This window comes from Asterias rubens, chromosome 6, assembly GCF_902459465.1.
Source record: "Asterias rubens chromosome 6, eAstRub1.3, whole genome shotgun sequence".
NCBI classification, from domain to species: domain Eukaryota; kingdom Metazoa; phylum Echinodermata; class Asteroidea; order Forcipulatida; family Asteriidae; genus Asterias; species Asterias rubens.
Window position 1 is genome coordinate 18,538,293 of NC_047067.1, and position 21,237 is coordinate 18,559,529.

A 21,237-nucleotide genomic window follows, 5' to 3' on the forward strand; every position below is an offset into this window, starting at 1 on the left:
CAGTTTGGATCACCATCATGGAATGACTAAGTTTCACAGAGCTACTTAGGAGCAAATCTTTTACCGGCAAAACATGCATCATTTGTGATCGGTTTCTTGCAAACATCCGCTCATCAGAAATTGGTTGAGTAATATTTTCGGCTTAAACAGCTCAATGAACTGGGGTCCAGGGTCCAATTTCATAGAGCTGCTTAAAACAGCACAAAAAGAAGCTAGGTATAACAAAGTTATGCTTACCAGAAAAAAGTTACCAGCTAAACTATACTACCACGTCGCATGTGTAAATTGTGACTGGCAACTGCTCATTTCTGCTTAGCAGATAATAGTTAAATAGTTAAGTAATATTTTCGATTAGATGATTCAAAATGTCCACAGATTTGCATTAAACTTACAGTTTGAAGATGATGATAGAAGAAATCTTCTCTTCAAATATTACTTAAAAACTGAGGTGCTGTAGCTTTTTGAGAAATGAGAGAAACAAGTCACAAATGATCTTCGTCTCAGTGAGAAATTATTAAGCATGTAAAAAAACGTATTAATCAGTTAATGCTTTTATACCATAACATACCATAACTAGTTAAATTATTTTTGTGACATTGTTTTACTTATTTCTCAAAAACAACAGCACCTCAGTAACTAACATTTTAAGCAGCTCTATGAAATTGGGCCCAGTTCAAACAACGTTACGACTTGCTTGAAAGTAAGGTTGAGCAAATCAATTAGAAAACTTTACTACAATGCATGATGCTCGGGTGACGGAGTACAGTGCTGAAGAAGATCAATTTTCTTGATGGAATACAAATAGAAGCAGCAGCAGAGAATACCAAGAGATTTACCTCACAGACTCTCACGCTTCTTTTTCTTCTTCTTTTCTGATCCCGGCTGTAAAAAAAAAGAAAAAATGAGGGGGGAATGTTATTTTAAAATTGCCTTTTATGCAAGCTCTTATCGCCTTTAATCAACAACTATTTACTTTTATCAGCACCAAATAAGTACCAAATATTCAATACAAATAAAATCTGCCATCATTCACAGAGATTTTTTACATAATCTTTTTTAGGATATCTAAAGTATAGACAATGTGACTCATGTTTACATTCAGACCGCCCTCTGTTGCTAAACGTTGTATACATCATTTTTCGCCAGGCAAAATGACGCCTAGTCATGGTAAGATTGCATACACTTTCCAGCTGGCTGCCAAAACACAAAGGTGTTGCCCGGCGGTTTGCGCGCGAATGGTGTTATGGTTTTCGAGTGACGTCAGAGGTCAAATCATCTATAAGCCTCAAGGTAGTTTTTATTATCCTAAAATCAGGAGAAATCCTGATATATCATGCTTGATGTTTAGTTTATTAGGAGCAACATTGTCGATCAGGGTTGGATTGATTCGGTCTTCACAGTTTTCAGACGGCAATTCCTTTGTCATCATTTCAACAATGTTAATAGTAATTGGTTTCTTTCTTAGCCCTCTTCTCTACATTTCTCAAAATCCAATAAAACAAATGGTTGTCAAAATTTAGCTCAGTTGGTCATCGAACTTGCGAGAGAGTAATGGAAAGAAAAAACACCCTTGCCCGCACAAGTCGTGTGGTTCCAGGTTCTTGATTTCAAGACCTAAGCTGGTCTCGAAATGAGGTCTCAAAATCAATTCAAATGTTTTACTGAGAAATTACTTCTTTGTCAAAAACTACGTCACTTCAGAGGGAGTTGTTTGTCACAATGTTTTACACTATCAACAGCTCTCCATTGCTCGTTACCAAGTAAGTTTTTATGCTAACAGTTATTTTGAGTAATTACCATTAGTGTCCAGTGCCTTTAATAGAACAAACGACATGCAAATATGTGACTGTCACAGCTAAGATTGACCTACCGTTTTGGGTTCAGAGATAGACTCATCCCCTCCTTCTGAGGGTCTCTTCTTTTTCTTCTTCTTTTTCTTTTCTGATGATGGAGTTACTGGCGTTTCTGAAAAATAAAATTTAATATAGACGAAGATAATTGCACATTCTTTATTGTCTCAAGTTCCAAAGTTTAGATTGTCCAGTCTTGCATTACAAAGTGAACTTTACAGTACAGCCAATTTGGAATTACACATAGACCACAGCCGAGGCTGGTCCATTTGGAGCAACATTGTTGATCAGGGTTGGATTGATTCGGTCTTCACAGTTTTCAGACGGCAATTCCTTTGTCATCATTTCAACAATGTAGTGTTCCTTTCAGATCCATATTCTCATTATTTCTCCACGTCTGTGGTAGAAAAAAAGTATCTTAAAGGGTCCATGTAACTTTTGTAGGAAAAAAACCCACAATGTCCACAGATTTACACTAAACTAACACAGTTTAAAGATAATGATAGTAGAAAGCTTCCCTGAAAATATTACGTGCCGAGGTGCTGTAGGTTTTGAGAAATGAGTAAAACAATCATGAAAATAATTTTCGTCTCATGAGACGAAAATTATTTTAATCTTTTACAAACGTATTTTCATGACATTGTTTTACTCATTTTTAAAAAACTACAGCACCCCAGTAGTAAATTTGAAGGGAAGCTTTCCACTAGCATTATCTTCAAACCCTTAAAGTTTAATGTTAATCTATGGACATTTTGAAAAAGTACCCAAATCCTTTAAGTTTCCACATTATCAATGTTTGATCCAATATCAAAGTTTAATCCAATCTTGATCTTAAAGGCATTTTTTTTCTTCTTATTGGTATCACTTTTTGAAACTGTTTCAATTTAAACAAGTACTAGAGGAGATTTATCTCATTTTTCTTTTGGTTAATGTTGTTCAACATGCAACAGAATTTGAAGATATTTATCAGACTAGAAAAAAAAGCAAGACCGCCAACCTTGTCCAGTCATAAGCTTACTGGTCTATAAGTTGAAATCGATACCTGTGGGTCCATGAATTTCGAGCCCTGTAGCGGTAGGACCAAGCAGGGGTGCGGTTTTGCGGCCTTTACCAATAACTGTTGGTCATTGGTCAGTGATTTACCAATGGCCAATTCAACCACAACCATTATCGGTCATGACCTTTGAAACCCGATCTCATCAGAAAATGTGATGTGCTTTTTATTTTTATACCTTCGGCAGATTCAGCGTCTTCGCTTGTTTTTTTCGGTTTCTTCTTCTTGTGTTTTTTCCCTGTCTCTTCCTCATCGTCTTCTGGCTCTGATTTAACCTCTTCTTTCACAGCGGACTTTCTCTTCTTCTTCTTTTTCTTTTTTTCTGTTTCCTCGTCGTCGCCATTCTCCTCGGGTTCGACTTTCACTCTTTTTGACACGACTGGCTTTTGCTCGTCTTCGTCCGAATCTTCGTCGAATTTTCGCTTCTTCTGCGCCGAGGGGAGGGTGGAGTCCTGGGCGGGGTTGTAGGTGCGGATTTCACTCTTGTTCTCGTATTTGTCTGCTCTGGCTTTTCCCTTTGCAGTTCCACTGATACGATGTGTCTGCCAATATCAAAGAAGAAATCTTTATAGTTAAAAACAACCTCTATCTTTCAAGGAACACTCTACTAGGGTTGAAACGTTGGGTAATTAACTTATTTGTGCAGCTAAAAACATATTCAAACATTTTGTTCACCACTTGAGTTTGCTTAAGGTGGAACAGTTGATCAGGGTTGGATTGAATCGGTCTTCACAGTTTTCAGACGGCAATTCCTTCTTCATCATTTCAACAGAGTTCTTACCTATAGTTATCATCGCATTGACATCATCCTGCCGGCATCTTAGAATAAAGGCCCGGTCACACAGGTCTCGATAACGTGAACCCTTACAATAGACGCCCTCGATAGGTGGAATAAGCGTGCGCGTACTCAGCGCTGAGCAGTCCAGCCAATAGAATGCGTTCTCTTTGCGTTGTTATCATTATCGCTGCAGTGCGACCGGGCCATTACAATGGTGAAACAATGGAAGTGCACAAATTACCAGTGCCATGCACTCAACATGCAAATGAGCCACCTCCTTTTGACCTCTATGGTTTAAAAAAAAAAAGGATTTGTTTTACTTCCAACGATTGCTTACCATTCCACTCTCCAGTTGTCTTAGCCTGGCCTCAATCTTGGCTCTACTCTGAATACCGATCTCTAGATCATTATCTTCACCCAAAGCATCCACTCGTATTGCAAGGGAAGCCTTAGCAGCAAGCATTCTAGACAACTGTAAAAGAAAAAAAAATAAGTCAAGAGGAAAAAGAAAATGAACATGTTAGGCAGGAATGATATTCGGTCCTTGGGAAAGTATAAAGTCTGACCTACACTCATGGTGTATGCTTTAAAGGCAGTGGACACTATTGGTAATTACTCAAAATAATTATAAGCGAAAAAAACTTACTTGGTAATCAGTAATGGGGAAAGGTTGATGGTATAAAACATTGTGAGAAACGGCTCCCTCTGAAGTAACGTAGTTTTCGAGAAAGAAGTAATTTTCCACGAATTTGATTTTGAGACCTCAGATTTAGAATTTGAGGTCTCAAAATCAAGCATTTTAAATTACACAACCTCGTTTAACAAGGGTTTTTTTTCTTTCATAGTTATCTCGCAACTTCGACGACCAATTATGCTCAAATTTTCACAGGTTTGTTTTTTTATGCATATGTTGAGATACACCAAGTGAGAAGACTGGTCTTTGACAAGAGTTTACTGGTCCGACTCTAAATACACCAGCCTCTGGCCTACAGTCCTGTGCAAGTTTCGAGCTCGGCTCAGAGTCCCACAAATTGTTTTTCTAACAAATTCATTCATTATATGAATAAAGCTTCAAGTCGCATCCGATTCCGAAACAACTGTTGATCAGGGTTGGATTGATTCGGTCTTCACGGTTTTCAGACGGCAATTCCTTTGTCATCATTTCAACAGAGTTCCTGTGCAACTTTTAAATTACCTTAGACAGCAATAACAACAACAACAAAAACAACAACAACAACAATATTCTACTGACCTTTCCTTTGTTCTTCTGGGCCGTCTGTCCAACTATTGATGCATGATAAATCAGACCATATTTGGGTGTGTCTTTCTTTGTCTTAAGAGCTCTAAATAACGCCTTCTCTGCCCCCAAGATCTGAACTGTCGAGGCAGGATGCTTCGCTAGATTCATCAGAGAACCTGAGCAGACAGTCAAAGAAAATTTCAAAATCAGATTAAAGGGCGTTTTGCTTAATTTTGCAATTCAACAGCTATTGTACCTTGAGTCTAAAATAATCATTAGTCTAAAATGTTGAGTTAGGCAAGTGTTTCTGCGTAGTTTTGTTCCATCTTCGTAACACCATTGATCAGGGTTGGATTGAATCGGTCTTCACATTTATCAGACGGCAATTCCTTCGTCATCATTTCAACAGTGTCACTCTTCTTCCTTACTCGACTAGCTTACATTTTGAGAGAAGTTTTTTTCAGTACCAAATTCAAATTACTTCTCCACTTTGTAGAAAACTAACAACACAGATGGCAACATTTTCAAAAACAATATCATCTTTCACACAGATGTATAGTCCTGTATAGTTCAAATTTTGTCAATAAAACTAGAAAACCCTAGAAAGCTTTCTAATTTTGTTAATGTTACCTGCATGAGATATGAGTCTTGCACCCACAAGTTCACCGACTAAGGTCGTTAGGTTTGGTGCGATGGCTTGCATTCTGTTTTTTAGGTAGTCGTATAACTGTGCTCTGTACTCTGTGATCTCTATGACCTGCAAAGACAACAAATACACGACAAAATGCCAAATTAGGGGACTGCCTGTCACAAAGCTGCTTAGCAGAAAAAATTCATGCTTTACAATGGGTGCGTTCGAATAGCCTCCCTCTGGGTCGACCCCATAGTGCTCGCTCAGGTGAGCCCCTAAGCTAAACAAACTATTACTAACCCTCTTGTGGTGATGTCATGCACCTGGGGCCAGCCCCAAGTGACCAACTCCACAAGCAGGGCACTTGGGGCCGACTCACGTGAGCTAATCGATTGTACCCAACTATTATGTTAATCAAAATTTAGCAGGTCACCAGTCACAGATTGTGAATAAGAAATAGCGATTCCTTGGTGATCATTTCTGGTAGGCATATCTTCGGTGTGCTTAGCTGTTTATCTTGCTTAAGCAGCTGTGTATAGTTGGGCCCTGGTTGGAAATTTGTATGCATAATTTATTATACAGTTCGTCCCACTATATTGAATATTGCACAAAATTAAAGCTGAATGAAATTAAACATTATCATTATTATTGTTAATTGATTCCTCTGTAATTCACAGAACAAGTTCTGAAAACAAGTTCTTTTATATTGAAGAGAGAACACCCAAACCTTGGATCAAGGAGAAAACTTGTTTAAAATGAACTTATATCATAACAACATCTTGAGCACTGTTGATCAGGGTTGGATTGATTCGGTCTTCACAGTTTTCAGACGGCAATTCCTTTGTCATCATTTCAACAATGTCAATCTGTTCCCAAGAAGAAAAAAATTCCCAAATGTTGTGGCATTGGGGGTAAAGATATTTGAATAAAGCCTTTACCTGTTCACATAGATAATGAATATTCATGATGTCTGCTTCAGATATTTCTGTTCCCATGGAGATCTCTGCAGCTAGTTTCACCTGCTCTTCTAATTCCTCAGGGAGGATTTCTGACATGTCGAGGGTGGCTGCTTTTGTCCTGTCACCTGCAAAAGAATTAATAATCCAGATATCAGAGTACAGACAATTTGAAATCAAGAAAACAAGAAGGACAAACAAATCCAACTGTCTTGTAACAACAGTTTTATAAAAGAGAAAAACCCAAGCAAAACCATTGATCAGGGTTGGATTGAATCGGTCTTCACATTTTTCAGACGGCAATTCCTTCGTCATCATTTCAATGGCATTTTATTCTTGCAGCAGTTATGGCCCTTTTTTTTTTTTATAGTTCAGGCTTTGGCTCTCGGGGGAAATCCCATATAAAAATTAACTTCATACAGTTTTCAAAAGCCCAAAAACAGAACCAGAGTTGTGGATAAATGTTATTGCTAAGAATTTCTATACTTTACCTCATGTTTTACAGGTGTGGAATTTCATCTTTGAAAGGGCAAGGCTGTTTTAATTTTAAAAAGGGCACTTCAATGTGAAACTTTTGAAGGGGCAACAAAGCCAAGACCAGGGCATTGACTTCCTTGGCCTTCATGTAATTTCAGGCCTGGTTGTAGTGGCGTTCCAGCCTTAGCTGTAGTCGCCATTTTGGACACAGCCTACATCTCCAATCAATCAATCCAAGCTTGGCATTAATAAAAACAAGATAAGACTCTTCAGCTATAGTAACAACCTTCAATAAAATCCTGTTTCTTGTAAAAAAGAATTCGGAATATTCTCTGCTTTCCGGTAACTCGGGGGGGAAACACTGCCTTTGACACTTTCATGTTGTACTTTAAATTACAAACTTTGCACATCAGGGAAACTTACCCAATAATTTGACAATCTTGGCAAAGGCCAGATTATCTTGGACGAGCTTTCCTAGTTCCGGAAAATGCCATCCGTACCATTCCCGACACCTCATGATGTAGTTATTCAGTTCTTTGTCCAAGTCGTCGAGAAGTGCTGAGGTATCGATCAAACATAACAAATATCAAGTCAAGTACGAGGTTTATAATGCCAAATAATAAACTACAAGGGAAACTAACTACGAATACCTTTTTATGAGTCGAATACCTTTTTATGAGTAAAGAAAAGTTTACTATAGCAGGATTTGAACCAACGACATCTGATTTACTATGCCAACTGACCTAGTCCAGCCCTACGCTGGCGATCTCCAAATTTTGTTGATATCTTTGTTCGGGGAGTGCCAGTCTGAAGCCATACAACCGTTAACTGGCGTGTAGCCAGGGACCACACCCAAGTTTACGATACAGCATGGGAAGCGACAGGTTAGGGATAATCTTACAGGCATGTATGCTTCGCTTTTGAAAGGGCAATGGCACCAAGGCATTTTCTCCTTAGTAAAGGGCACCCTATGGGGAAATTGTAAATTTCTACTGCAGCATTTCAAGGGCACCAAGGCAATGACCAGGGGGCATGGAGGCAATCGCCTTCGTTGTCTCCGTGAAGTATCAGGCCTGATCTTAAGGGGATTAAGTCTTCAAGCATTTTAATGACTTAATGTACAGGCTTGTTATCCGAGTAACGACTGAAAATGTTGAGGTAGATTGCTCAGAGATATTGTCGTCACAAAGACAAGGTGGTTAAATTGACAGTCGGCAAACCGTCCCCAGCCTTGCTATCAGGCGCAAATTAACTCATCATAGCAATGGAGTGGACCAGAAATTCACTTGTAATGAAGTTGGGAATTATAATTTCTTCTACACTGTGTGTACAAAACTAAAAGTATTCAAAGCGCGTCATTTAAATTTGTTTCAATTTGTCAGTCTTGAGATCATCAGATATATTCAAGATGTTGTAACTTAATCTGGCCGAGATGGGACAGGTTTCAAACAAATTACGTAGACAACACAAGTGTGAAAACAATACAGGCTATTGATTGACAGTTGTATAAAATCATGCGTTGGTTATTAACACTGAATTCCTTCTTAATTATCTCGTTATGCTACTTGGAACACTCACATATTGCTTGCACTATCATTGTGTCCACCTTGTCGGGGCTGAATTTAAGCTTGTAGCGTGATAGACTGCAATAAAAATGTCACACAAAAGAAATCAAGCTAAAATTAAGGAATTGTTAAATCTTTAAGAAGAGAAACATATTTTTGTCAACTGATGAAGGTGGCCACAAGAAATTAAAGGCAGTGGACACTATTGGTAATTGTCAAAGACTAGCCTTCACAGTTGGTGTATCTCAACATATGCACAAAATAACAAACCTGTGAAAATTTGAGCTCAATCGGTCATCGAACTTGCGAGATAATAATGGAAGAAAAAAAACACCATTGTCCCACGAAGTTGTGTGCATTCAGATGGTTTATTTCGAGACCTCAAGTTCTAAATCTGAGATCTCGAAATCAAATTCATGGAAAATTACTTCTTTCTCTAAAAACTACGTCACTTCAGTCGTTTCTCACAATGTTTTATACCATCAACCCCTCCCCATTACTCGTCACCAAGACCGGTTTTATACTAATAATTATTTTGAGTAATTACCAATAGTGTCCACTGCCTTTAATGCAATTGTCAGCAGTTTTATACATATCATCAGGGCTCGAATTTGGGGTAATATTCCACAAGACTGCATGTCTTGTAGGTCAAAATTTTTACCGGACCAGAATTTATTTCTTGATGACCAAGAAAGTTAAATATGTGAACTGTTTATACAAGCAATACGAAAACAGAATGCCCCCTTATCGAACATAAAATGTATAGATGTGTGAATATTATAGATTCTTCTCATTCAGTCTGTTCATATTGGTAAGGCGAATGCTTTCCACAAGACACATAAAACATATACAGGTATTATTTGTAAGAAAAAATGCTCAGTCTGGGAAAGTCACCAACCTGTGAGCCAGACCAAGTGTCATTGCAGTCAGTTCTCTCTCGGGGAGTCCAGGTACCAGGTTGCTGAACTGTGAACGAATTCCTCGCATCAACTCGGCGATCGATGAGTCGTGAACACATGTGAGCTCAAGTTTGTCCTGAACAAACACATCCAGATGAATCAAAATGTTAATACAATATGTAATAGCTTTGCTTTGACTGTACATAATGCAACCTATAAAACAAGGCGACACAGCCAAACAAGAAGTGCTTCTTTTGGCCAATGAGAAAATAGTGTTGACCCATCGTATAACACAGTAGGTCTCGCACCAGTTCACACAACCACCATTTTGTAAGTGAACATCTGTATGGAATTATCCTCAAGGGATTTGTGCCATTTTGTAAATCTGTGTCAAATCGCAAACTACACTAATTATGCAAAACACTCAGAGATATTGTCGTCACATAGACAAGGTGGTTAAATTGACAGTTGGCATACCGTCCCCAGCCTTGCTATCAGGCGCAAATTAACTCATCATAGCATTGAGCTTCAGGTTTCGCAACAATTGAAAATTATCTTATCCAAAAGACTGTTAATAGACCTTTATGCATGACAACATTCCGCTGACATCTTTGAGGAAAATGTACATACACAGCGCACTGGACGAACCATTGAGGAACCAAATTTATACATTCCCTTAAACTGCTTGGTCTACAAAATTAACCATGTCTGTCCTTGAAATATCAAGTTTCATTTCCTTCATCGAAAGACAAAAAAAAAAAAAAAACGTTATTTCTGGTCAGATGAGAGTCTGGTTCTGGCTTTACCTTGATGATTCCGCCAAGTTTGGCGTCAGCCACAGCGAGTTTGGTGTGGGCATCTTTGGCAACGATTTTCTTGAGGATTTTCTTGAGACTTCTGTTGAGTTTGCCTTCAATTGCAGCAGTTGCAGCTACAGTAAAAATATATATATATAAAAGCATGTTGTGAAATGAGTAATAGCAATAAGACAGGGGCATCTCTGTTTAGGGAAAATATACTTAAAAAAGGGTATGAAAGAATATATATTTGGTTTGCGGTAACACCATGTGTGTATCTACTTGCCAGGTAGAGTTTGTTCTTTAGAGTATAGTAGTATAGTAGATTTATCAGATTATTCGGGAGACTTCTCCCTTCTGAAAAGAACTGTCCTGCTTTTAAACTACTACCTGGGCAGAAGGTATAGAAAATTGGCTGGGACTACTACTTTAGCTTATTTGATCGTGATTAACTGCACTACCGCGAAGTGAGTTCTTAAATTGGTCTCAACGCTTCGACCAGCTTGCTCTAGTCATCGTCAGGAGACTGTGTATGAAAGAAGTTATCTCAGAGGAGGTAGTGACAAAATGAGCATTTCAGTGTCATCAGATAGTCAGGCTCTCATTGCATCATCATTGATAACTTCAAGCACAATTCAAATAAGTATCCTTTTAAATAAACAATAAAAATACTGAAATCAGAATAATACTGAAAATTTGTGGCACCAAGTGCAATGGCACCAAGTGCAAAACAAGGGCAACTAAAGAGATTGTAGGAAATGTTCAAACCTGCGAGAGCTTCTGTTGTGTCTTGAAATTTCTCAAACTGTTTTAGCTTCACTCTGAAATAAAAAAAACCACATAAAATGATTGTCTATTAATTCATACATCTTAACAAACCAGCCCTCTACTGTAGTCATTTTAGGCGAAGACAAAACGTGACAAGTCATATCGTGTTGGGATGTTCAGACCATGGGATTGAATGGTCTGATGGCGCCTTATCCACAATGTCTCCTGGTGTTTACCTAGTGCATCAAAATCATGTTAGAAATGGAGTGATTAGGTCGAAACAGTCTCTCGGTGGTTAGATCAAATCTTTAAATGGGCAGCATAATAGAATGGCATTCAGACCTGGAATTTCATCTTTGAATGGGCAAGGCCATTTTCATTTTGAAAAGGGCACTTCCATTGGAAAATCTTAAAGTCTATGGGAATTTTCGAAGGGGCACCAAGGCCAAAACCAGGGCAACAGAGGCCATGGCCTCGTGGCCTCTGTAAGATTCCAGGCCTGGGTATTGAATACGCATATTAAAGTAAAACAACTTCAATCAAGGGAAGGGGATGGAGATGTTTTTGCAACATCTTAGGGGAGCCATTACTCACATTCTACTTGCTCCCTCCGGATTTGCAAAATCTTTGTAGAGATTGTCAACTTGATTGAGTTTCTTCTCATCAAGAAGCTGAAGAAGTAAAAAACATATGCAATCGATAATAAGCATAAATCAAACATGAAATATACTAAGCATAAATCACACATGAAATATACTAAGCATAAATCACACATGAAATATACTAAGCATAAATCACACATGAAATATACTAAGCATAAATCACACATGAAATATACTAAGCATAAATCACACATGATATACTAACGATATAAAATCATCATCATCATCATCATCATCATTCTCTTGATCCATAAGGGGGGATGTAGAGCCGCCTAACCAATGCGCTCTGCTGCCGAGTGCCACAGCTGCCCAGTTCGGGACTCGAAGTCTGCTTCCAGTTGGCCGACCCAGGTGCTGCGAGGTCGGCCTCTTGATGTAAAATGCAGAACCTAAAATAGTTGCCATTTTAGTATTTATAGCAATTTATCAGTCATCTAAGAGCTTTGTGCTTTAAAAGAAATACTTATTGCCCCAATGACGTTTCATGAGCCCAAATTCAATTAGTAACTGTGTATTGTCAAAACTTCACCTTTTTGATGTATGGCAGCAATCACAACCAGTTTGTTGGTCAAATGGAATTATATGAACTCGCTTCAAAGGACATCACATTTGACAAACTTATTATTCAAATTTGAAAAGGAGGAAATATTAGCATAAAAGAAGGACAACCTCTTCTATTGTCGCTATGCATCATTCATTTTCCTTGGTTCATTTTGAAATTCAACTAGCTTTCTGTTTTCAGACCCAAGTATTTTGTACTTGGACTTTAAAACAGGACATTTAAAAAAACCCAAGCAAAACCATTGATCAGGGTTGGATTGAATCAGTCTTCACATTTTTCAGACGGCAATTCCTTCGTCATCATTTCAATGGCATTTTATTCTGGTTTAGATGGTTGACTTCGAGACCTCAAGTTCTAAATCTGAGGTCTCGAAATTAAATTCGGGGGAAATTACTTCTTTCTTGAAAACTATGTCACTTCAGAGGGGGGAGACGTTTATCACAATGTTTTATACCATCAAACTCTTTCCCATTACTCGTCACCAAGTAAGTTTCTTATGCTAATTATTATTTTGAGTAATTAGGCAACCAATAGTGTCCACTCACCACTGCCGTTAAGGGGAAAAATTTGAAGTACAAGTTCTGCTGGATTTTAACTTATGAAGAGATACTTTTGTTTTTGAAAGAATGTTGAGAAACAGGTCTGCAAAATATGTTTGTGGCAAAGCTTGGGACAAGCCTTCTGGCAAATTCCCATATAAGAAAACAACAAAATAAACAAAGCTTTAATTTAACTTGTTGATGAAATTTCTGATATGAAAACAAATTGAAAATTCATTTTGAAAATAACAAAACACCACTGCTGTCCGACTGTTTCCCTGCCTCGTTGCATATGAAATTCTTTGCGTGGCAAGACCCAAGAAGCATTCTGAAATTCCCGCCCCCTCCTACCACCCGGGCACTTGGGGTCCCCAAGTGCAAATTTTTAATTAACCATGTCAACTGACTTGTGCAAAGGTAAAAAATACAACTTCAAAGATTAACATTAAGATTGCACCCAACATGACAGACGTTTCAGGTCATCTAATTTAAAATAATAAAAATAGGATGATTTTATTACAAATAAATTTATGGATTAGGCCTATTCAGCAACCCCCCCCCCCCCTTTGCCGGTGCCACCCCCCCCCCTCCAACCAAACAAGCTAAAAATTCAATTGGAGATAAAATTATCACTTTTCCAGGACGTATGGTGAGGCAGTGCTAACAACAGACACACGGCTAGATTTAAAGAATCTTAGTTATGAGAGCATTAGACTAGAAAGAACCCAAAGCAAACTCTGCGCTAGGCGCATGGTGGTGGAGCGGCCACGTGGAGAGTGCATGAGACGCCCTCAGTGCATGCGGTGAAAGAACGAGTTCCCGTGTTTTTCTGTGTGAAATCTTGATTCGTCAACTTCGTTTCCATCCTTAAATTTCTTATAGAAAAAACGCCATTCACCACCAAAACACACGTCATTACAAACCTTGAACACAGCGTAACCTGCAGGAGACTCGAATAAAACTAACATTTTGAAAATCAGGTATTTTCAAGAAAGTTTTGGTGAAGAAACATCAGCTATTGAAACTTCTCATACCGCCTTCGAAGCGTCCACGTTGATAAATGCTGCCACGAGGTTTGGAGATTACGATATGAGCATGCGCGTGATCGGGGTCACGCACACAAGAGGTCAAAGCTGAAACGTTTCATGTTCTTATGGAATATACAGCAAATATGCCGCAAACAAATGATTTTTTACTCAGTGTTCAATAAATAAATTTTACTTTGTTACGAAATTATTTTTTGTATCAGTTATTTTAAACTAGTTTCCTTTTAATATTTAAACTGATTACCAATAAATTTATAATTGTTCAAAGCCTGTCATGTCGCCTCCCATAGCGGTTGTAATGTTTGGGTTGGTTTTGTAAACACCGAAAAACCACCAAGTCCGAATTCCGGTTGCCACTGCAGCTAAAGACCGTATTGAAATTTCTACTCAGATCTTAGGTAATTTCTGTCTATGGTCTACAGGAGACAGTGTCAGTGTCAGTGTCACTGTCAGTACTCAGTGATAAATGTGTATTAAAAAACTGTTCTTGATCTTTATTTTTATTTTATTTAAAAATATAAAAAAATAGGCTAATTTAATTATTGTACTTGCTAGTTGTAGAATGTAGGATAAATGCGATAATGTTACCTTCCTCCTGGCCTGCCGACTCACGAGACTGCGAAGACCTCCGGCTTCGTCATTGGCAGCAGAAGGGTTATGTTATCGCAACTAAATGTAGAAATGTACTTCTAGAAACTATTATTAGTTTACTTTATAACTGTGCTCCCTCAGGGGAGCCTTAATTAATGGAATAATGGGGTGTTTGTTTAGCTTCCCTGGGTCTAGTTGCAATAACATAACCCTCCTCCCGACGGCCGGAAGGCCGCCTCGGGAAAATAAAATGCTCCGGCGATCACCTCGGGAGTCATAGTTTTAACCATAGCACTCGAAGCAATCAATATTTGTATACTAGCACAGTAGTACGTAGTACATGCAGGTTACTATATACTCCTAGAACTATGAGGTTTGTACCGCTATCATTCATGCAGACGATATAGTTCTAGGACGAGCCTAATTTAAGTATTCTAGTGGTACTTTTAACTACAACCCGATTTACTTTTTGGTAGTTAGTAGTTAAATTTGCTTTTTGGATAGCCAAGCCAGTTTGGACTACTCCGTAGTCTTGGCCCAAGACTATGGTGCTTGATATTGGATAGCGTACTACGCGCGGTTGATCGCCAAAGCGCGCCCGCCACAAGCACCATAGTCTTGGGCCAAGACTAACTCCTCCGTTGCATCTGACTGACGTCCTACCAGGGATATTGTGCGTTTAAAGCTAAAAGAGTTAGAATTCGTTTTTACTTTTTTCATAAAATAAAACTGATGATAAACTTTTTCTTTAAAGTTTGTTCTGCTTTAGTCAAATTTGAAAATTGTATTTTGTACTTTTTGTTTTCAGGAAGAATGTGCCAAGATCATGAAGTGGGATTAACATGTTAAATTTAACGCAGAGTACTCTAACAACCGTCTTCCGCCAAAGTGTAACCGATCTCAGAAAAGTCAAAGTCACGGATGTAGAGTACATAAACAGCAGCATAACGTATGATGAGTTCTTCCTGAGGTTTCTGGTTCTGAACAGGCCTTGTGTGTTTGGTCCTCACATTACCCAAGATTGGCGGAGTGTTAGAGAGTGGGTGACAAAAGATGGCCGGCCAAATTTTAACTACCTTGCTCAGATGTTTGGTAAGACAACCTTTTGTTGCAATTTGACATTTGGTTGTGTCGGTGCAACAATGTCATAATCTCCTAAGATAGAGTTTGCTTGAAACATGAATCATAGAGTTTCCAAAGGTTGTTTTTTGCTCAAAATAACTTGTATGTACGTGCAAAGTCAATGGATGCCAATCAAGGTTAATTTCACTCTGTCTTTTTATTTAATGAAACAGGAAAAACTGTTGTTCCAGTTGCTGACTGTAGAAAGGTTGAATACTCGGCCCAACCCAAGTCAGATATGAAGCTCACAGAATATCTCAACTACTGGCAAGATATAAGGCAAGACCCGAACTCCAAGGATGAAAAGTGTCTGTACTTGAAAGACTGGCATTTTACAAAGTGAGTGTGATCCTCAAGAGCAGTTACTTTGCTAGACTTGTGGACAAGTCATTAAATGTTTGTTGCGATAATAGCATTCCAACTCTCTCCACAGTTCTTGCGACACTGGCGTTGTTCTCGCAAGACTGCTGACCCTCGTGAGACTACTGCTCTTGTGACTATGGTCTCAGTGACCCTACAGCCTCACGCGAGAGCAGTGATCTTGCGAGAGAGAGCAGTCTTCATTCGCAAAAGCTAAGTGTGTTATGCTATCACAGTGACTCGACTTTCACTGGGACAAACATTACTCAATTGTCCACAAGTCCATTACTTTGCTAGACAGAAAGGTATATGTCAGTCAATTTGTTACTTGACACAATTAGAACAAGATGTTGACAAAATAGGGAGAGTGCCATTATTAGGGCTAGATAGCTCAGTTGGCAGGGTGCCAGCACATTTAAACTGGAGGTGGCAGGTTCAAATCTTGCCCTTGTCAGTTTGTCTGTGTTCAAGTCGAAATGTGATTGGAACAACTCACTCTTTAAAATCTCTGCATCTTTTACCCTGAAAATTTGACTTTCTTAAATTTATCATTAGAAACAAAATAGTAATTTGTTCAGTAACAAATAAACTGCCACTGTATTAGTATTATCAATTAGTCCTTGGAAAACTTGGTGTTTGTTGAAGTTTTACCATTCCTTTACAATTTGATGCAGGACATTCCCTGACTACAATGCCTACACAACGCCTACCTATTGTGCCTCTGATTGGATGAATGAATATTGGGATGTCAAATCTAGTGGAGCTGATGACTATCGGTTTGTGTATATGGGGCCCAAAGGATCATGGTGAGTAAACTGGTTAAACTTACTAGCCCACATTGTTAGGCTGTTATGGCTCTCTTTTAACACTGGTCTTCTCAGGTCGTATCATAGTTGTAATCGGATCAATGATAAAATAACGCCATAACGGCCCAACTGGTGAAGTTACAAGTGCTTGTCAATGTTTTCAATGACATTTTTTCATATGTGAAAAGATTGGTTGATATGGATCTGATAGTGCAGACTTGTACAAGAAACCTTGGTAGGTTTTGATGACTTTTTAAAGGTGAATTAAGTCAACAAAAATGAAAGGATGTTTACAAGCAGTTATTAATCGTAATATAATAATCATAATTGATGAATCATCCCCAGAACTTTGAATCTGAGAAGCGTTACTGATGGTAGTTGTATTCCAATTGCACATTATTTTTCCTGTAGACATAACCACAAGTGTCAAGACCATGACTCAAACCCAAGCTCTGCTGATCAGAACACCAGATTTGAGTCCAGTGCACTTCACCACCCGGCCAGGACACACCACATAACACCCCTTGATTTTATTTCCTGACCCAGGACTCCGTTTCACGCCGACGTATTCCGTTCTTACTCCTGGTCGGCAAACATCTGCGGACGTAAGCGTTGGCTTCTGTTTCCTCCAGGCCAAGAAGACTACCTGAGAGACACACTCGGCAACTTGGTGTATGATCTGACTTCTCGTGAACTACATGATGAAAACAAATATCCACATTACAGGGATGCATGTGAGCCGTTTGAGGTCATTCAGGGTCCAGGAGAGGTCATCTTTGTACCAAGTGGATGGCATCATCAGGTTTTTAACATTGTAAGTGAGAATCAAACAATGAATTAACCTGTTTTCAAAGGCAAAGTATACCTTTGGTTTTTTGGAACTGTTCTTTTGGTGCATTGTCTACTAACACTAAATAATTATGTAGTGCTTAAATAACGCTTATGATACCCCTGTTCACTAGGCCATTTGTTTAATTCCTTGAACCATCTCAGCTCCCTGAGGTGTATACAGCCGGTGCTGCCACGTATGTAGCACACCAAGCTAAATTAATCGCAAGAACCATCTTTGCCATTACATGTACCTATTTACTCCATGAAGATGAAGAGAAAACAATTCTAGTTAAATTTCCTGCTCAAGGACACTAGTGTCATGTCTGGGATTCGAACCCACACCCTGTTGACTGAACCACCAGAACTTGAGTCCTTTACACTTAACCAATCAACCATGACACACCATAGATGTACAGAAAGAGTCATGAAAGTTTTTTATTTATATTTCAGGAAGATACAATCTCTATAAATCATAACTGGTTGAATGGCTGCAATGTGGACCTAACCTGGAAGTTCCTCCAACAAGAGTTGGCGTCTGTCAAGGCATCTATCAGTGACTGTATAGACATGGATAATTGGGATCAACAATGCCAGGTCAGGGGTAGCTCTAAGAAAGCTCAATTCAGTAAAGTTTCATTTAAGATCTCATCATGAGCTGCCTGTCAGTTGAATTCTGTCAAATTCAAAAGCGTATGTTACTTTGTTTCAGAGTAAACTGGTCATATTTCATCTGCTTCAGAGAAACCTGGTCCAGTTCCGTCTGGTTCAAACTGGTTCAGAGTAACCTGATCCAGTTCAGGCCGGATCAGAGTAACATGTTCCAGTTCAGTCTGGTTCAGAGTAAGGTCCTGTTCAGTCTGGTTCAGAGTAACACATGTGTTCCAGTTCAGACTTGATCAGAATAACATGTTCCAGTTCAGATTGGTTCAGAGTAAGGTCCAGTTCAGTCTGGTTCAGAGGAACATGGTCCAGTTCAGTCTGGTTCAGAATAAAATGGTCCAGTTCAGACTGGTGTAGTGTAAGGTCCTGTTCAGTCTTGTTTAATCTGGTCCAGGTCAGACTGGTTCAGAGGAACATGGTCCAGTTCAGTCTGGTTCAGAATAACATGGTCCAGTTCAGACTGGTTTAGTGTAAGGTCCTGTTCAGTCTATTTTAATCTGGTCCAGGCCAGACTGGTTCAGAGTAACATGGTCCAGTTTTGTCTGGTTTAGAGTAACATGGTTAAGTTCACACTGGTTCAGTATAAGGTCTTGTTCAGTCTAGTTTAATCTGGTCCAGGTCAGACTGGTTCAGAGTAACATGGTCCAGTTCACACTGGTTCAATATAAGGTCTTGTTCAGTCTAGTTTGATCTGGTCCAGGTCAGACTGGTTCAGATTAACATGGTCCAGTTTTGTCTGGTTTAGAGTAACATGGTCCAGTTCACACTGGTTTAGTAAGTAAAAGGTCTTGTTCAGTCTAGTTTAATCTGGTCCAGGTCAGACTGGTTCAGAATTGCATGGTCCAGTTTTGTCTGGTGAAGAGTAATCTGCAGCCGATTTCACGAAACGCTAGGATTGATTGAGTAACCCGTCCTAACTTAGGATGGGTTCAATGCGTCCTACGTATTTTGATATGGAAATGAACCCGTCCTAAGTCCTAAGATTAATCCTAAGTTAGGAAGAGTTTGGTGAAATCGACGGCTGGTCCAGTTTAGGCTCGATTTGAGTAATCTGGTCCAGTTCAGTCTGGTTCAGAGTAAACTGGTCCAGTTAAGTCCGAGGCTCTAAAATTTCATATGTTTTTAGTCATGTTTGTTTACAGTCAGTTCAACTATACAATTATACTTTATTTCAGATCATAATGAAAGCCAGTACGGGGATAGATTACTCTGAGTTCCTACAACTGCTATGGACTGTGGCATCAACTCGGCTTCATCAGCTACATCAATTCAAGAAGTGTCACATGGAATCAGACATGGCCGATGGCAAATGTCCTATAGAAACCTTGCAGGTTTTGGCTCAAAAAGTAACTTTGGAATCTCAGACTTGTGAGAGACAATTGCAGTTTGATGAAATCGAGATAGAATCAACCACTGAACATTCCTCAAGTGAAAGGAAGATCTTGCCCAATCATCCAAATTCATCGCCGAGTGTACCTTGTTTAAAAACACTTGATGTAAATTCAACAACAGCGCCATCTAGTGGTACAATGTTTGCCAACAAAACCAAAGACCAACCACAGACGATTGAAAAACACCAGAATGCCTCACAATCATCAGAGCCTTCAAATTCTGCACAAAAGTCATTTGTTTGGCACTGGATATATGACCTGCGTCGCATCACAGAAATTGTAACCTTGTTGCTTGATAATGAAGATTTTTGCAAAATAGAGAAAGACAAGTTATGTACTGATCCACAAGAGTTTCTTACGGAAATAATTTCTGCTTTAAAGAACACTAAGGGATAGCAGTGCAACGATGTTGGTATTAGAATATTGGCATCTACATAATTGTATCATACCCTTTCTTAGCAATCAGTTCCTTCTAAAAAGATCTAAAGAGAGATATTGAGAGATATAGAGGGGTTTCACAAGGCTACAGATACAAAACAGACACTTTGTGTGTTCAAGTGACACATAACCGGTTATGGAAGCTCATAAACATACAATAAAACTGATAATGTTTTGCTGATATCCTAGTTGCATTAAAGACCTGGACACCTTTGGTAATTGTCAAAGACCAGTCTTCTCACTTGGTGTATCTCAACACATGCATAAAATAATGAACCTGTGAAAATTTGAGCTCAATTGGTCGGCGAAGTTGGGAGATGGAAGAAAAAACAACCTTGTCACACGAAGTTGTGTGCTTTCAGATGCTTGATTTCGAGACCTCAAGTTCTAAATCTGAGGTCTCAAAATCAAATTCGCGGATAATTACTTCTTTCTCAAAAACTGTCACTTCAGAGGGAGCCATTTCACACAATGTTTTATACCATCAACATCTCCCCTGTACTCAGTACCAAGTAAGGTTTTATGCTAATAATTATTTTGAGTAATTACCAATAGTGTCCACTGCCTTTAATGCCCTAGATTAAAAACATTTTCTCCAGTATTTATTTCAAAGGTGTCATTCATGATATGGATAGAAATGGGTTCATCATTTGTAAGGAAAACATGGGGTAATAAATGCAGTACAAGCGGGTCTCTATTTTGCTTGCTGGAAAACTTATTTACATGCTTTTAACTTGTGGGTCCAAACGAACTTAAAATAAAAAACACTATTCAATCAAATTCTCCAAAGTGACAATAACATACACAACGTGCCAACTATATAAACGACTGATTGTTCAATTTGGTAACTATCCAAAGAATATTTTATTTTGTCCGTTTCTAGCCAGTGTATTTAGTAAACTTATTTTATTGAAATGGTGTCTTGTTTGTTTCAGTGTCTCTTTTGTTTAGTCTTTGTGAATCATGTTGGCCTGTGAAATATCTCAAAATATCTTATTCGCGAGTTTTGTTGACCAAACAGGGGTCGATTTCACATGGAGTTAGGACTAACTTAGGACTAGTCCTATGAGATATTAAAAACTTAAAGGCAGTGGACACTATTGGTAATTACTCAAAATAATTATTAGCATTAAACCTTTCTTGGTGACGAGTAATGGGGAGAGGTTGATGGTATAAAACATTGTGAGAAACGGAACACTCTGAAGTGCCATAGT

General features: G+C 38.7%; 2 protein-coding genes across 2 annotated transcripts; one reads left to right on the forward strand and one right to left on the reverse strand.

Moving 5' to 3' along the window:
• Positions 1 to 449: 449 nt before the first annotated feature.
• On the reverse strand, positions 450 to 13,836 carry LOC117291469 (nucleolar protein 58-like). The gene is made up of 14 exons (XM_033773192.1): positions 13,702 to 13,836; positions 11,610 to 11,686; positions 11,016 to 11,068; positions 10,257 to 10,381; positions 9,450 to 9,586; positions 8,565 to 8,629; positions 7,410 to 7,544; positions 6,492 to 6,637; positions 5,553 to 5,679; positions 4,935 to 5,098; positions 4,020 to 4,154; positions 3,083 to 3,446; positions 1,871 to 1,965; positions 450 to 882 (listed from the first exon to the last, which is right to left on the reverse strand). The coding sequence occupies exons 1-14, from the start codon at positions 13,744 to 13,746 to the stop codon at positions 838 to 840; spliced, it is 1,713 nt and encodes a 570-aa protein (XP_033629083.1). The 5' UTR covers positions 13,747 to 13,836; the 3' UTR covers positions 450 to 837.
• A 275-nt stretch (positions 13,837 to 14,111) lies between these two features.
• Positions 14,112 to 20,076, forward strand: LOC117291599 (2-oxoglutarate and iron-dependent oxygenase JMJD4-like). Its single transcript, XM_033773416.1, has 7 exons — positions 14,112 to 14,222; positions 15,224 to 15,507; positions 15,711 to 15,876; positions 16,572 to 16,703; positions 17,250 to 17,517; positions 17,985 to 18,128; positions 19,370 to 20,076. Exons 2-7 carry the CDS (start codon positions 15,258 to 15,260, stop codon positions 19,979 to 19,981), a joined length of 1,572 nt encoding a protein of 523 aa, XP_033629307.1. The 5' UTR covers positions 14,112 to 14,222; positions 15,224 to 15,257; the 3' UTR covers positions 19,982 to 20,076.
• Positions 20,077 to 21,237: the final 1,161 nt, after the last annotated feature.